At 43.4% G+C, this 18,120-nt stretch overlaps 1 protein-coding gene across 3 annotated transcripts in view; it reads right to left on the reverse strand.

The window, feature by feature from the left end:
- Positions 1-10,572: 10,572 nt before the first annotated feature.
- LOC115095822 (WASH complex subunit 2A-like) overlaps positions 10,573-18,120 on the reverse strand; it is a 257,808-nt gene continuing 250,260 nt past the window's right edge. For all 3 annotated transcript variants that reach the window (XM_029610022.1, XM_029610023.1, XM_029610021.1), the window contains exons 29-30: positions 16,747-16,924; positions 10,573-12,477 (exon numbers count right to left, since the gene is read on the reverse strand). In XM_029610022.1, coding sequence (XP_029465882.1) covers positions 12,338-12,477; positions 16,747-16,924 — 318 coding nt within the window. In that variant the 3' untranslated portion in view covers positions 10,573-12,337. The remainder of the gene's footprint in view (positions 12,478-16,746; positions 16,925-18,120) is intronic.

Consider the following 18,120-nt stretch of genomic DNA (forward strand, 5'->3'; position numbering starts at 1 on the left):
TCTGAGGGAAAGACAAAACCATACACACTGGATAGAAGGCACAGCTTTGACTGGATAATTTTCAAAACCAATTTATATGCATAAGTTTGTTTTGAAAATTGGTATAACTTGGAAGTGTAACAGCCTATACATTTATGGAGCTTGTTTTATAGTTATACCCTTTCTGGCCATATTTGCTGTTTTGGAAAAAAGAAAATTCCCTCTGTAGATTGCAGTATCCCAATTTAATGAAATCTATGGTGATGAGTGAGGTTAAGCATGAAGAGCTATCAAAAATATTTAAACACAAGTATCAAGAAAGCAGAGTTGCTTACCTGTAACAGGTGTTCTCCTAAGACAGTAGGATGTTAGTCCTCACAAATGGGCGACATCATCAGATGGAGCTCAACATGGAAAACTTTTGTCAAAGTTTCTAGAACTTTGACTGGCCCTCTAAGTATACCCAGTATGCCACTATCCATGCATCCACACAGGGTCCCTCTTCAGTCTTGTAATATAGAATTCACAAGTGAAAAAAATAACAAAATGCAGGAGAACCAACTCCATGGGGTGGCAGGTGGGTTTCCTGAGGACTAACATCCTGCTGTCATAGGAGAACACATAAGAATATGCCATACTGGGTCAGACCAAGGGTCCATCAAGCCCAGCATCTTGTTTCCAACAGTGGCCAATCCAGGCCATAAGAATCTGGCAAGTACCCAAAAACTAAGTCTATCCCATGTTACTGTTGCTAATAATAGCAGTGGCTATTCTCTAAATCAACTTCATTAATAGCAGGTAATGGACTTCTCCTCCAAGAACTTATCCAATCCTTTTTTAAACACAGCTACACTAACTGCACTAACCACATCCTCTGGCAACAAATTCCAGAGTTTAATTATGCATTGAGTGAAAAAGAACTCTCTCAGATTAGTTTTAAATGTGCCACATGCTAACGTCATGGAGTGCCCCCTAGTCTATTATCCGAAAGAGTAAATAACTGATTCACATTAACCCATTCTAGACCTCTCATGATTTTAAACACCTCTATCATATCCCCACCTCAGCCGTCTCTTCTCCAAGCTGAAAAGTCCTAACCTCTTTAGTCTTTCCTCATAGGGGAGCTGTTCCATTCCTTTTATCATTTTGATCTCCTTTCTCTGTACCTTCTCCATCGCAACTTTATCTTTTTTGAGATGCGGCGACCAGAATTGTACACAGTATTCAAAGTGCGGTCTCACCATGCAGCGATACAAAGGCATTATGATATTTTCCATTTTATTCACCATTCCCTTTCTAATAATTCCTAACATTCTATTTGCTTTTTTGACTGACGCAGCACACTGAACCGACGATTTCAATGTGTTATCCACTATGATGCCAAGATCTCTTTCTTTGGTGATAGATCCTAATATGGAACCTAACATTGTGTAACTATAGCATGGGTTATTTTTCCCTATATGCATCACCTTGCACTTATCCAGATTAAATTTCATCTGCCATTTGGATGCCCAATTTTCCAGTCTCACAAAGTGTTCCTGTAATTTATCACAATCTGCTTGTGATTTAACTACTCTGAACAATTTTGTATCATCTGCAGATTTGATTCTCTCACTCATCATATTTCTTTCCAGATTATTTATAAATATATTGAAAAGTACAGGTCCCAATACAGATCCCTGAGGCATTCCACTGAGACAACTGTCCATTTATTTATTATTTATTTATTTATTTAACAGCTTTTAATATACCGGTGTTCGTGCGGGCACATCACGCCGGTTTACAATAAACTTGAGAAAGGAGGAATTACAATAAACAGGGTGCGGGGGAGGGAGCAGGCGAGAAAGGGGGGCGGGAGTGAGGGGTATAGATAGAGGAGGAAGGGATAGCAGCAGAGAGAGTAGAAAAGTGTAACCATAATTGTAGAGGAGGAATTTACAGGAGGAGGTATTTACAGCAGAAGGACTGCAGAAGTGTGATAATTTAGAGAGGGTTATACATTAACACTTATTTAGATTAATCCTACTCTCTGTTTCCTGTCTTTTAGCCAGTTTGTAATCCACGAAAGGACATTGCCACCTATCCCACAACTTTTTACTTTTCCTAGAAGCCTCTCATGAGGAACTTTGTCAAACGCCTTCTGAAAATCCAAATATACTATATCTACTGGCTCACCTTTATCTATATGTTTATTAACTCCTTCAAAAAAGTGAAGCAGATTTGTGAGGCAAGACCTGCCTTGGGTAAAGCCATGTTGACTTTGTTCCATTAAACCATGTCTTTCTATATGTTCTGTGATTTTGATATTTAGAACACTTTCCACTATTTTTCCTGGCACTGAAGTCAGGCTAACTGGTCTGTAATTTCCCGGATCACCCCTGGAGTCCTTTTTAAATATTGGGGTTACAAATTTTTACTAATAGGTCTGAAATTTCATTTTTTAGTTCCTTCAGAACCTTGGGGGGTATACCATTCCGTCCAGGTGATTTACTACTCTTCAGTTTGTCAATCAGGCCTACCACATCTTCTAGGTTCACCGTGATTTGGTTCAGTCCATCTGAATCATCACCCATGGAAACCTTCTCTGATACAGGTATCTCCCCAATATCCTCTTCAGTAAACACTGAAGCAAAAAAAATCATTTAATCTTTCTGCGATGGCCTTATCTTCTCTAATTACCTCTTTAAGCCCTCGATCATCTAATGTTCCAACTGACTCCGTCACAGGCTTTCTGCTTCGGATATATTTAAAAAAGTTTTTACTGTGAGTTTTTGCCTCTACGGCCAACTTCTTTTCAAATTCTCTCTTAGCCTGTCTTATCAATATCTTACATTTAACTTGCCAATGTTTATGCATTATCCTATTTTCTTCTGTTGGATCCTTCTTCCAATTTTTGAATGAAGATCTTTTGGCTAAAATAGCTACTTTCACCTCCCCTTTTAACCATGCTTGTGATCGTTTTGCTTTCTTTCCACCTTTCTTAATGTGTGGAATACATGTGGACTGTGCTTCTAGGATTTTTTTTTTTTTTTTAACAATGACCACGCATCTTGCACACTTTTTACCTTTGCAGCTGCTCCTTTCACTTTTTTTCTATTTTCCTTATTTTATCAAGTTTCCCTTTTCAAAGTTTAGCACGAGAGCCATGGATTTGCTTACTGTCCCCCTTTCCAGTCATTAATTCAAATTTGATCATATTATGATCACTATTGCCACGCGGCCCCACCACCATTACCTCTCTCACCAAATCCTGAGCTCCACTGAGAATTAGATCTAAAATGGCTCCCTCTTTCGTCAGTTCCTGAACCAATTGCTCCATACAGCTGTCATTTATTCCATCCAGGAACTTTATCTCTCTAGCATGTCCCGATGATACATTTACCCAATGAATATTGGGGTAATTGAAATCTCCCATTACTGCACTACCAATTTGGTTAGCTTCCCTAATTTCTCTTAGCATTTCATTGTCCATCTCACCATCTTGACCAGGTGGATGGTATTATACTCCTATCACTATAGTCTTCCCCAATGCACAAGGGATTTCTACCCATAAAGATTCAATTTTGTATTTAGTCTCATACAGGATGTTTATCCTCTTGGACTCCATGCCATCCCAGACATAAAGCGCCACACCACCTCCCGGGTGCCCCTCTCTGTCATTGCAATATAATTTGTACCCCGGTATAGCATTGTCCCATTGGTTATCCTCCTTCCACCATGTCTCTGAGATGCCAATTAAATCTATGTCATCATTCACTGCTGTACATTCTAATTCTCCCATCTTACATAGAAACATAGAAATGACGGCAGAAGAAGACCAAACGGCCCATCCAGTCTGCCCAGCAAGCTACGCACTTTATCCATTTTTTTATTTCCCTTTTTCTCTCTCCCACCTGTTACTATTGGCTTCCAGTACCCTCCAGCCCAAATACCCCTCCACCCCACCACCAATGTAGAGAGCAGCGCCGTATCTGCATCCAAGTGAACATCCAGCTCAATTAGGGGTAGCAACCGCTGTAACAAGCAGGCCACACCCCTGCCCCATACTCTTACCCACCCCTGTTTTTTTTTTGTTTGTTTTTGTAGTTGTTGTTGGTTTTTTTTTTTTGGAGATAGCAGCCCTCCATCCTTCCGCTCCGTGAAGGTGGAACACCAACCACTGGCCTCTGGCATCCCGCTCCGTGAATGCCTCTGTGGCTACTGCCGCTCCGTGCAATGGGACAATGCTATACCGGGGTACAAATTATATTGCAATGACAGAGAGGAGCACCCAGGAGGCAGTGTGGCGCTTTATGTTTGGTATGGCATGGAGTCCAACAGGATAAACATCCTGCATGAGACTAAATACACAATCAAATCAGTCTTACTTCTTAGACTTCTGGCATTAGCATACAAACATTTCAAAGTTTGGTTTTTGTTTGTATTTTCATTCTGCTTTTTAACTGATAGGGATAAGTTAGAATATTTTTTAGCTTAGGTGAGTTTTTAGTTACAGGCACTTGGACTACTTTTCTTATTATTGGAACCTCACTGTCGGGATGCTTTAATTCTAATGCATCATTAGTATCCTTTGAAGATACCTCCCTTCGAACCATGCGCTGCTGAGCGACTGTCGGCTTTCCCCTTTGTTCTAGTTTAAAAGCTGCTCTATCTCCTTTTGAAAGGTTAGCGCCAGCAGTCTGGTTCCACCCTGATTAAGGTAAGCAACTCTGCTTTCTCCTAGGATAAGCAAGATTATAGTCCTCACAGATGGGGAATACCAAGCTACAGGCTGCTCCCGGAAAGGCTTAAGACCAACAGGCACCAAACCAGGTGCCAACAGGCACAAAAATAACTGCTGTACTTTTGGTAACACAAGGAGACAGCATGAACCTGAACAATGGGCCCTAGGCAGGGAGAATTGGGTTTTTAAGCCTGGAAGAGGTTACGAAGGACAGATTGGCCAAAGTTACTGTCATGTCAACCATCCATGTCCAAGCAGTAGTGAGCAGCAAACGTGTGTAGGGAACTCCATGTTGTGGCTCTGCAGATTTCGGCAATGGGAACCACTTGTAAGTGGGCTACTGCTGCCATCATGGCTCTCACCAAATGAGCCTTAACACAGCCTCCAAGCTAAAGGTCCACCTGCACACAGTAGAAGGAGATGCAATCCACCAGCCAGTTGGACAGTTTGTTTGCCCATCACAATGCTCATTCTGTTCTTGTCAAAGGATATAAAGACTGTTCCCCTTGTGGCCTGCACTGCATTGGAGATAGAAGGCCAAAGCCCAGTCCGAACTATGTAGAGCCCGTTTGCCTTGGGGAGAATGAAGTCTCGGGAAAAGATGGGCAGAATAATACTGATTAAGATGAAAAGCAGTCAAACAGGGTAAGTATGCAGGACCACCCTATCATGAAAGAACTTCGTGTAGAGCAGATACGTCACCACTGCCTGAAGCTCACTAACTCTCCGAGCCAAAGTGACTGCCACGAGGAAGAGAACCTTCCAGGTTAGGTACCTCAGATCGCAGGAGCACATAGGCTCAAACGGGTCATGCATGAGCCTTGCTAGCACCACATTGAGGTCCCAGGACACAACAGGAGGATGCATGGGGAGTTTCATCTGAAGCAACCCCCTGCCTAAATCACCCTATGGACTGCACAGAGATGGGCAAACCATTAATACCTTGATGGTAAGTGCTGATGGCACTCAGGTGGGCCCTGATCAAGTTAGTCTGCAGGCCAGCCTCCGAAAGCTACCACAGGCCAATCAACTGCAGCATGGGGCAGGAAAATGGATCCAAGCCATGACCTCCACACCAGATGGAGAACCTCCTCCACTTGAGCCTGTAAGACTTCCTGGTGGAAGGCTTTCTTGAAGCTACCAGTACCTGAGATACGTCGTCAAGAGAGGTCAAGGGACTGCAAGACTAGCCTCTCAACATCCAGGCCTTCAGAGCTAATAACCTGAGATTTGGATGGCACAGCCTGCCCTGATTCTGCGTGATCAGATTGGGGGTGGTCCCCAGATGGATAGGCTCTCTGACAGACAGGTCCTGCAGGATTGGAAAGCAGAACTCCATCGGCCAATATGGGGCCACCAGGATCATGGTCCCCTTGTACTGCTGGAGTTTCATGAGAGTCATTACCAGTGGAAGCAGAGGATACGCATACAGAAGACCCTTGCCTCAGTAGCAGGCAAAGGCATCCGAGGCTGGCTTCCCTTCGCTCCAGTATAGGGAGGAGAAGTGTCTGATTTTGCTGTTGCAAGGGGAGGCAAAGAGTTCCACATCCGGGGTTCTCCACAGGCAGAAGATCCTGTCTGCTACCGGGGGTCCAGCAACCACTCATGCACCACCTCCTGACAAAGGAAGAAGGAGCCCATGCCTCCCTGTTTGTTGATGTACTACATTGCAACCTGATTGTCAGATTGTCCTTATCCAAACGGACAAACGATCCTGAAACGCCCAGAGTGTAGCAAATCGCTCAAAGCTCCAAGAAGATGATCTCTCAGAGAGCTTCCTGTGCAGGCCATCAAATCTGTGCCGGGAGGCTGTCCACATGCACACCCCCAACCCAGAGTAGTGAGCACAATCTGGTGCAGGGGAGCTTGAAATGGAAGTCCCCACTCCAGATTGGAGAGATTTCCCCCCCAAGACAGGGAGGTCTGAAGAGGTTGCATCATGCAGACATGTGCGTTGAGGTCCTGGGTTGCTGCAGCCAGTGACAGCACAGGGTCCATTGAGCACTGCGCATACACAAGCGGGCGAATGAGGTAACATGGACAGATGCAGCCATGTGACCCAGAAGACAGAGCAAGAGGTGAGCAGAAACCTGACAACTGCAGTGGACAAAACCTGCCAGTGATGCCAGGGTAAGTGCTTGGATGTGGGGCAGAAATGCCTTGGCCAGAACCGTGTCTAGTCTGGCATCAGATGTGGAGATGGGCTGAGATGGGATTTAGGGTAGTTAATGACAAACCCCAGAGACTGCAGCACATGGGCAATTAGCGGCAGGGAGTGGAGTGCCCCCTGCTGGGTGTTGCTTATGATTAGCCAATCGTCCAGATAGGGGAACATGAGCACTCCCTGCCAGCGCAGGTGTGCCCCCACCACTGTCAGACACTTGGAGAAGACCCGTGGATTCGATGCAAGGCCAAAGGGCAACACACGGTATTGGAAATGCTCCTTGCCCACTAGAAAGTGGAGACACTTCCTGTGGTTGGGGAAGATCACGATGAGGGCGTAGGCATCCTTTACATCGAGGTAGCAGAGCCAGTCTCCTTTTTGCAGGAGAGGGATCAGGGTGCCCAAAGAGACCATCTTGAACTTTTCTCTTTGAAGAAATTTGTTCAAGGTCCTCAGATCGAGAATAGAGCATAGGTCTCCTGTTTTCTTTCGTATCAGGAAGTACCAAGAGAAGAACCTCTGGCCTCACTGGTGGGGGTGGGGGTCAGTTTTGACCACCCTGGCCATTAGTAGGGTGGAGATCTCTGTCAAACACTTCCTGATGAGAAGACAGACCCCACGATGGTCATAGGGGAGTCTGCAGGGACATTCCTGAAGTTCAGCTGGTACCCTCGATGAATAATGGTGAGAACCCACTGGTCTGACATAACGCTGGGTCAGAGGTCCACAAATAGACGTTGCCGGCCCCCCACAGGGGGCCTATGGTACGGAAATCTGGCACATGCTCCCTCGCCCATGGTCAAAAACCCATAGCGGGGCTTTGCAGAGGGGCAGATTGAGGCCTGGGGGTCCACTGTTGACATGAGCAACCCCGAGAGATGGCACATGACATGCATTCCGAGAGGCAGGAAGGTAGTACTTTCTCTGGCAGTAAAAGGACTGCCTGAAGCCCTGTCGCAAGGATTTCCTGATCGAGGATGGCGGATCCTAGGTACGTGCTGAGAGGTGTTGCAGGGTCTCGTGGTGGTCTTTTAACTGGCCACTGTATCCTTATCTCCAAAGAGATTCTCCCCTGTGCAGGGTAATCCACCAGTTTCTCCTGGACCTCTAGTTGAAGGTCCAAGGCACAAAGCCAGGCCCATTCTGCGGGCCCCAAGCCCACTGCAACCACCCTCGCCACTGTTTCAAAAACATCATAGGTAGACCACACCTCGTGTTGCCTGCCTCCAGGCCTTGCTGCCCTACCACTTTGAAAGCATCCTGATGGGACAGGTGCTCTGACAATTCCTGGACCTATTTCCACATGTTCCGGTGGTACTGAGTAATATCAGTTGGTAGCATGTAATATGAGCAATGAGCATAGTGTCCTGAAAGATCTTCCTACCTAGGGCAGCTAAGGCCCTGTGTTCCCAACCTGGCAGGGCAGAGGGGCATGGGTGCAAGAGTGCTTGGCCTTCTTAAGGGCAGACTCCACCACCATAGACTGGTGCGAGAGGTGGCACCTCTCAAAGCCCAAGGCTTGTTACACCAGGTAGTGTCTGCCTTCCGATTGACCAAAGGAACTGATACAGATTGCTCCCAGATCCTAAGAAGAAGTTCCTTGAAGATCTCATGGACTGGGAAAGCCACTATCTTCTTTGGGGCATCAACAAACTGGAGGAACTCCAGCATTTTGTGCCAAGCGTCCTATTCAGTGAGAAGCTAGACCAGGATGGCCTCGGCATAGCCCGGATGAAGCCCACAATGGAAAGATCCTCCGGGGGAGACAGACGCCTCTCATCCGGCAGGGACAGTTTGGAAAGAAGGGCATCTGAGTGTTCCGAGGAAGACTCAGATGTGTAATACTCTCAGGGATCATATGGATGGGGGGGGGGGGGGGGGGGGGTGTTTCTTCTTCGCTAAGGTCACTCGGGGGCTGGCGTGGAGGGTCCCTGCCCAAGCCTCTCGGTCCCAAGGGCATCGATGGCACCAAGATTGCCGATGGTCTGGGAATGGGATCAGGGAACCCTGGCTGCGGCACTAAGGGCCCTGAGGGCACAGTCTGCTGCACAGATTTTTAATCCTCAGAGGATTCAATAATGGGAATCATTTTGGAGGGGGGCTTCTGTGGCCGCTGGGGAACAGATGGTCCCCCAGGGCACTGGAAGTATGCCTAGAAGGAAGTCTTAGACACTCTAGCAAGGGGGACCAAGAGAGATGTAATTCAGAATGAAAAATAGAATCGTCCTAATTTTATATTGCTAAAGGGTTTCTCTCACTTTACAAGAAAACGCTTCAGCAGTTCAAACTTGTTTAAAAAAGTAAACAATGTTAGGGCTGTTACATATAAGATTAGTATCAAATCTGTTTCAACAGCTGGCAGATGTTGCACTAGATAACACAGTTAAGGTGGCCAAAATGTTTTCCAAATAGAACACCTTTTCTATTTTCCTTACTATACAGCAGGGACAGCATCTCTACAAAAAATATTCAAAATGGAGTGCAATTCAATTACTCAATGTTCCCAAAGATTTACTTGCAAACAGAAGTATATCCAATTCATATTTGTGATCCTGCTCTGTTATCTAACTGTAAAGACGTCACATGGATATTTTATGGACCCCCTTGAATTTACGGTTGTCTGTCCCTAATGTCAGCAATATAACAGATTTTCCAACTAGGTATCATTAACTTATGGCTAACTGCTGGGTAGTGGCAATGAATTGGAAGAAAGCAGCTTGGGCCATCTCTGCTATGGGGAAATTAACTCTGCTTTGTAGAAAAGATTGTCCTTACTATAGAATAATTTGGTTCCTCTTTCTATACACTGTGGGAGCAGTGTTCATGAGGTGTGAGAAACAGAAAGTGTGGCCTCCTTTTCTATGTATCAATTGTGGACACTGCTGATCATCACATGTTGCATAAAATCTGAGAATAGACAGGACAACATGCATTTGCATAAACCACAGCCTGGTTTATGCTTAAGACAGTATTGCATGCAAGCTTGTGGCACGAAATGGAGAAGGAATAAGGAAAGAAAAGGGTTTTTCTTTCATTATTACAGATCTTATGTTTATTTTTAATTTACATTTCTATACTGCCCATCTAATACAGCTCCAGGTAGTCTTACATGTTGTTATAAGTGTTCTTGTCACTGCCTCATCACAGCCAGCAGAGATGATTATATTATACAAGAAACATTTAGATAGTTTCAAATAAGGAAGAAAAAAGGAAACAAATTTTATCTTGTTGATTCAAGTATATGGATTTTCTGTTCTGCAGAGATTTTGTACTGCTGTGTTCTGTATCAAGACTTAATTGACAGGGTCATTTATTAAAATGCATTACAGGATTAATGCCCAAATAATGCCAAAACACATTTGATAGTTATCGCAGTGTGCGGTGCGAATGTAAATTTGTCAAATTTATTCAAAGGAACAGGATTGGGGAGAAGTTTGGGCAGGATTAATGAAAATGAGGGGCATTATTGCATACTTTTAAAGCTGGAAATAATTACACCTTTTTTCCTGGCGTTAGCAGTACGATATGCCCAAAATGTAATTTGCGTTAAATATTGCAAATTCCATTTCAGGCATTTTTGGGTATGGGGAGAGGAAAGGAGTAGAGTGAGAGAGAAAGAGCGCCTCTGGGGTGGCACCATAGTAGTCAACTATTTATATCAGTATAGGAAAGCCAACTAGTACTTGAGGTGAGGTTTTGGTGGTGGTCTAGGGTTTTGGGGCCAGTTTTACATGCAGAGTGAGACCTCAGTGAAGATCTATTCTCTCGCCCTAGCTTGATGGACTCTCTACCAGGGAACTATCAAGCTAGGGCAAGAGAACACTGACATAATCTAATTTTGGTCTGACTTTTCTCACTCCAAATCACGTCAAATCTTCACAGAGGTCTACTGTGCTGTTCGTATGTCTCACTCTGCATGTAAACTGGCCCCAAACCCTAGACACACCAAAACCTCACCTCGAGTTACTAGCTGGTCCTCCTATAGTGATATAAATAATTGATTAATATGAAAGACTTATAAAGAGTGTCTTGTGTGTGTGCGTCTCTCTCTCTCTCAAGTAAGAAAATGCCTGTCTGTACACTTCACAAGTAGCAAAGTACAAGATATAGTGTGGTGCAGTAATTCTAAAAGTATCATAGCCATGCCCCTTTACAGCATGTTTAATACATCTAGGGGAAAGTTTGGAAAAAGTATATAAAAAAAAAAAGGATAGCACATACTGTTACTATGGATTCAATAGTCCATAGTGAACAATGGTCAACAAGTTTTGCAATTGAGAAAATTTTATCAAGTCAAGCCTATTTAGAAAGCACAACAATCCAACATCCAAACAGGAAAATGTTATCACCTTAACCTGATAGTAAGGTACCAAAGGCTGTAGTCAATAGATCAAAACAACTAATGAAATTTCCAATTAGCTTACGCAGTGTTGTTAACCTCTTAGAAGTCACCAGCACCTCAAGTAACAATGCAATTAGCATATTACAAGTTAGATATCAGAAAGTGCACATAAAATGACAAATATTTTCACATAATTTATATTTTGTAATAATTTTAGTGATTTTTCAACAGATGTATCAAAGAGAAGAAATTACAATATACAATGTACATGTTATAGATTATATATTATTTCAGGAACTATTTAAGATGATACATTTCTGTTCTGTAGCTACAAAATTAATTCCTATAGGAACCACAAAAATACTATTTAGATTAGAACATCAGTTTGTGTATATATTACCACATTTTCTTCTTCAGTTTCCATGGCAAAATATCAATTTTATATCAGTGGCATTCTCTTAACAGTACAGTAAAGAAGACTTTTCTCCCCATCAACTTGGCAAAATTTAGGAAGTTCAATATCAGGTACCACACCCTGCCATAACTATTACCCAAATGAAGCTATTGTACTTCTTCAAAAAAAAAAACTTCAAGGAGCATCTATGATACTAGGTAACTAGATGCTAATTAGTGCTTATTCATACAGCTGCATAAGCTTTAAGTTGCAAGAGAAATGCAATGTTAGCTACTCACTGAAGCAGTGCTCCTGTAAAAGATTTGGGATTTCTTGGTCTTGCCAAGTTCCTGTAAGCTACACCAGTTTGGTAACTCACATGATCATTCTATTATATGGAGCAAGTACGTACTGTCTGCAGTGACGGAGTGCAGACATTTTATTTGGGTAATAAGTCATGATTGTGTTTCTATTGGAACACCAGTGTGCGAGGTTACCGTTCCAGTTTTATCATCATGTTATTTATGTTGGACCCTGCAAAAAATGTAACTTTACATTTTAATTTTCTAACCCTCTTTAATACAGAAAAATACAAGTTGTTTAGCCACCTAAATACTTTTAAAAAGAAGCCTTTTCTTAATTTGTTTTATTAGATATTAACAATATATTAACCAAGAATATCGAAACAGTACAAAGGTAAAGATGATTGGCTTTCCTTCCACTGTGTTGTCACTCCTATGTGCCTCCAAATGCATTCAATGGATCATCAAATGTACTTGCCCCTTTGCTTTCTGATTTTACTTCAGAAGCTGACTGAGATAGGCTATCTTTAGATTTGGGCATCTTCATTTGGTTGCCAGATGTGAAGATATCATCTAGAGTAAACAAAAGGGTGAGTGAGCTTGAGTAGCAGCTACCAGAAGATGTGTGAACATTCCATGATGCCTACTTTTTTTTCTTTAGTACAGAAATTTGCAAATGGTTAAGACTAATAACTAATAGCAGGGCTGCTTTCAAAATGCTTAGTCAATCAAACTGCAGAGAGAACATCAAAACCTTCCAAATCACCACCACGTGCTCTGACCACACTAACAGGGTAATTTTAAGAGGAATGTGTGTGCACCCATAAACACATATATTGACGTACAATCAGGGAGATGCTGCAAATTTAAATTGTGCTCGGAAGTACGTGCGTATCATTTAAAGTACCCCCTCCACGCGTATTTTTGCTAGGGCTTTAGCAGCTTTTATGCGCATATGCAGGTGGATTTTAAAACATGCTTGCGTGAGGAAAAAACTTTTTTTTTTTTTTTTTAAATTTATTTATTTATTTTATTTAAAGCTTTTCTATACCGGCATTCATGATACAATCATATCATGCCGGTTTACATATAACAAGGGGTGCAATAACTTTCTTTTAACCAGTGTCGAGGAAGTAAAAAGTTACAATATAACAAGGTTGTTGAAACTGGGAAGGAAAGAGACAGGGAAAGACAAGAATTATATAATCTTTACAGAGGTAGCTTATTTACATTTAAATAGTCCGTCATATCGAGCTGTTCAATACTCCTCGGGTTCTTCTTCCTGCAAGCTCTCCACTTCACCCAGAACCCTCACGCTGTGCTAAACACTCTAAAACACGAGATCTCCAGACTTGCTCTTCATCAGGACCACAAGTACAGTTCCATGGATAAGCCAAGGGCACGCCATTGTCCGCTTTTTAAAAAAAATGTGGACTTACATTTGTGTCTTGGCCCTACCCAAGAATGCTCATGCCCCGCCTATTCTTGATACGCACGCGGATATGTATGCGCATACTTTATATGGCTTCCTAAAATGCTCATTGCTCATGCGAGGCCCGCATCCCTCTAAGATTTTAAATTCTCTTTTCTTCTCTGGAAAAAGATAACTTGTGTGGCATGTTGCTATATTTTAAAATATGTATAAAAACATAGAAGTACTAATCAAGGGCTTGATGACATCACAATATGATCTGACCTCTTGAGATTATAAACTAATCAGGGGCAGCAAATCAACTTTTGGAGGGGAAGCAAATAAATCAACCTCTGCCTCCGGCCCCCCAAGTGCCACAGTTGCTGATGTTTTTGTCTGTGTCCCTCCCCCAACAATTTTTGAACTATTTAGCCAATTTCATTCATATTTTGCCACAGGTAGTAGAGTATCCAGTGACTCCTGACTCACACTTTTCATGTTCCTGTGATACCCCCATACTCAGAATTGCTGGATCACTTTTTTACTGTTATTTTCCTGTAGGGAAACCAGCGAGTTCTGTTAGTTTCACAGGCAGTGGAATGGGGTGGGCCACCAAGGTCATGCCTTACCAACATTTTGCCCCATATGGCATCAGCAACTGTGGACTTGGGGGGCCAGAAGGGACAGGAAAGTAATGGGAATCGAGGCCTCCTGATCCTGAAAATCTTTTCTGCTCTCCAGGGGAGAGTGGGTTACTGTTGCTGATGTCCATAAGCAACCAAATTAGCTGCAGGTGGCCACCAAGGCAAATGGGGTAGGCCACCACAGTAATCCATGGATCAGCAAGAACAGTCTGTCTATTGCTGTTCGTAGGTCTCACTCTGCATGTAAAACTGGCCCCAAAACCCTAGACCACCACCAAAACCTCACCTTGAGTTAATAGCTGGTCCTCCCATAGTGATATAAATAGTTGACTAATATGAAAGACTTATAAAGAGTGTGTTGTGTGTGTCTCTCTCTCTCAAGTAAGAAAATGCCTGTCTTTACAGGCCCCCCCCCCCCCCCGAACATCGCAAGGAGGTGCACAGATTCAAAAGAACTGAAGCTCCCATTTGTATATTGGTAGTGTCTGAAGGACAGAAATTCAGAATCTGGCATCAAACTTTCAATATTTTGAAAAGTAAGAGTATTTAAAAATGGCAATCACCATAAAAGTTAGTTTTGAATTCTAATTCTGTTTATAGATAAGTTGATTATTATTGAACCTCTCACCAGCACTACCATTTCCTCCAACTACAGCCAAAAAAGGGAGAACCCTGTCACAAGAATGGAGACAACACAGCATGCTACTACACATAGAATTTCTGATATTGCTTGTTTAGAGACTGAAAACTGATTTCAGTATTACTTTTGAGGAGGAAATGAACAATTCTGAACTTCTCTCTCAAAGGAAACATGCAAAGGAACTACTTTTACATGAAAGATCTGTAGTTCACATATACAAGGTTTCAGAAAAAGAGAAGTTGGGTTTCTCGTGTACTTTTTTTTTTTTTTTTTTAACATTTATAACCCGCAGACTTCCATTTTTTGCAGTGTTCTGGGTTACATACAGTAAAACAAGTTTGCATAGATTTTACTTCTTGCCGTGCAGAATTTTGATTGCTCCAATGAGAAAAGGAAGAGGCAGAATGGGGGCACTCAAGGGAGAAGTAGCTGGTGCCATCTTCTTCCTTACAATGTGAAATGCGCAGTGCCTGAACTCTTGTGCTGTTCTTGCAGATTTCAGACATTGTGCCTCACTCAGAGCCCCACAGTACAAGAAGAATACTGTGCCATGGCTACTGGTGGAGGCAGATGAGAAAGACTGGGGGAGGGGAAAGAGTGAAGAGACCTGTTTGGGGGGGGGGGGGGGCGGAGGATGTGAGGAGGCACTAGCTGGGAAGAGGGGTAGACAGAGTGTAGAGGGAGTGTGGTCTACTGGATATCACAGATTTTCATATGGCCATCAATGCAGCTCAAGAGTAGTTACAGGCAGCATAGCTTATTACAACTACAGACACCACAGTATTGCCACAAGTATTCAAAAAGCAAACTGGAAGCCGATCCAAGATGGCTGTGTAGCAAACAGAAGAAACAAGATCGGTGTATGAAGAAAGTTTTTATTCTGACAATATTCGAATACTGTCAGAATAAAAGTTTTTGACACAAGTATTGACAGCTGCAAAAAGTCAGCAATACCCGATTTATTTTGTTGAAATTCCCAGGGAAATAAGGTAAAACCGGAAAATGAAGGGCCCTATCCATAGACAAAGATGCATGTACTTTAACATCTACCTCATTTGCATGTAATTAACATTGGGAATGTGATCATCTACCTTATAAATGGCCTGTGACCGACGGCCCGCAAATGCGCAGTAGAGCGCAGCTCTACTGCGCATGTGCGGGCAAGGATGTCGATCAGAAAAAAAAATGGCGGTGGGGCCGCAGGAGCGGGAGGAGAAGCAGCGGCGCCGCGCGCAGCGCGCGGTGCCGCTGCTTCTCCTCCCCAGATCTGCCGGCAGATCTCGGGGGGGGGGGGGGGTGTCACTCCCGCGCCCCCCCCACCGAGATCTGCCGGCAGGAGCGGGAGGAGAAGTAGCGGCACCGCGCGCGCGCGCGGTGCCGCTACTTCTCCTCCCCAGATCTGCCGGCAGATCTCGGGGGGGGTCACTGCCGCGCGCGCGGGAGTGACCCCCCCCGAGATCTGCCGGCAGGAGCGGGAGGAGTTAATGGAGCCGGGTGAGGGTTTGCGGGAAGTCGCGCTTACGGCGCCGGGAGGAAATGGAGGTGGGTGAAGGGAGGGAGGGAGGGAGAGGGGGGACTGAGTGAGTGGGAGGGAGAGGGGGACTGAGTGAGTGGGAGGGAGGGAGGGAGAGGGGGACTGAGTGAGTGGGAGGGAGGGAGAGGGGGGGACTGAGTGGGAGGGAGTGAGGGAGAGGGGGGACTGAGTGAGAGGAGAGGGAGGGTGGAGAGGAGTGGGTGGGGGAGGGGGGTGGTGAAGAGTGAGGGGAGAGAGAATGAGGGGGAGGTGAGAGACAGAGGGATGTAGCCCGTTTTAACGGGCTTTACGGCTTGTTAACATATATATTATGTTAGCACACTTTAGTATATGGCCCACAAGTTTTGACTTTGTTGCTTTTGGAAAAGTCTCCTGACCTCGGTCTCTTAGCCTTTCCCAAATTTAATTGGATAATACTAATAATATTGCTATTTGCCCATTTTAGAAATGGGCAGCTCTGAATTTTGAAATTTTATGAGTAATATTCCTCTTTCGATTAAAATCTGTTGAGATATCAATACAAACTAAAAAGTCACAAGACATTCATTAAGGTTCAGAACTGGTTACATAAAGTATATTTTATTATTGCATCAATTAAATCAATAGACTTTACCCATTTCATCATCAAATATAGACTTGGGTTCCACTTTTTTTTTGGCCTTCTTTTCTTTTGGTTTTACAGTGAGGTCGGCAAAAATATCAGCATTCTCGCCAAATAAATTGGACTCTGTTGTCTTATCCTTCTCTTTTTTCTTAATTGGTTTAGCTGCTTCTGTGGCAAATATATCATCCTTAAAAAGATATAGATAAAAGAAAATGTAAGTATATTGAGTATCATAGCCCAAGAACTGCTGAATAACAGTGATGTAAAATGTTGTACAATGAGAGAAACGTTTTCTAGTCTATACTTATATGCTGTCTACCCCCAAAAGGTCACCCAAAGCAGTTTACATCATAAAAAGCAAATACAATACAGCACAATATAATAAACACTGTAGTATGAAAACATTCCTAACCATCCCCTTCTTTCTAAGGAAGTGACAGGCTGTATCACCAACTAAAAGAAAAACATTACCACTCAGATTACATTGCTTTCCATTCATTTTTTTTTTCAAATAGCCCACATTCATTTTCCCTTCATAAAAATTCAACCATAGCCTCTCACTAAAGTAAACAATCCAGTGAAAGCGCATTATACAAAAAATGTAGTATAGCAGAGCTGCTTACCTGTAACAGGTGTTCTCTGAGGACAGCAGGATGTTAGTCTTCACACATGGGCAACATAATCAGATGGAGTTTGGCAAGGAAGTCTGATTTCAAAGTTTCTAGAAAATTGGGCATATTCTACTGGGCATATGCAGCATGCTATACCTCCTCTTGCCCATGTGGGTCCCTTCAATCCATAAAGCAAAATTGCTTACCTTTTAAGAGATGTTATCCCAGGACAGCAGGATGTAGTCCTCACATATGGGTGATGTCATTGATGGAGCCCTATCGCGGGAAAAACTTCTGTCAAAGTTTCTAGAAACTTTTGACTGGCACTGTGAGGCCACTGAGCATGCCCAGGAAGCTCCAGGAAATTGATTTGAAATGTTGCTTCGAGTTTTGTCCAAGTCCCCTGAGTTTGGAGAGTGTCTATGTGAGCTCTCCAACCCAAGGTGGATGCATCTGTAGTTAATGTTATCTGTGGGGCTGGTTGCTGGAAGGGTAGGCCCTTGCGTAAATTGTCCTTGTTCGCCCACCAAAGTAGAGATGAACGTAGCTGGTGGGTTATTTGAACTGAAGAATGCAGTGGCTGAATGGCTTGGATCCATTGTGTTTTTAAAGTCCATTGAGTTACTTGCATGGCTAGTCTTGCCATAGGAGTGACATGAACTGTGGAGGCCATGTGGCCTAGTAAGGTGAGAAACTGATGAGCTGTTGCTTGTTTCTTTGAGTGAATCGAGTTTGCCAATAGGGATAGTGTTTCTGCTCGATCTTCGGATAG

Source organism: Rhinatrema bivittatum, chromosome 7, assembly GCF_901001135.1.
Source record: "Rhinatrema bivittatum chromosome 7, aRhiBiv1.1, whole genome shotgun sequence".
Classification (NCBI taxonomy): Eukaryota; Metazoa; Chordata; class Amphibia; order Gymnophiona; family Rhinatrematidae; genus Rhinatrema; species Rhinatrema bivittatum.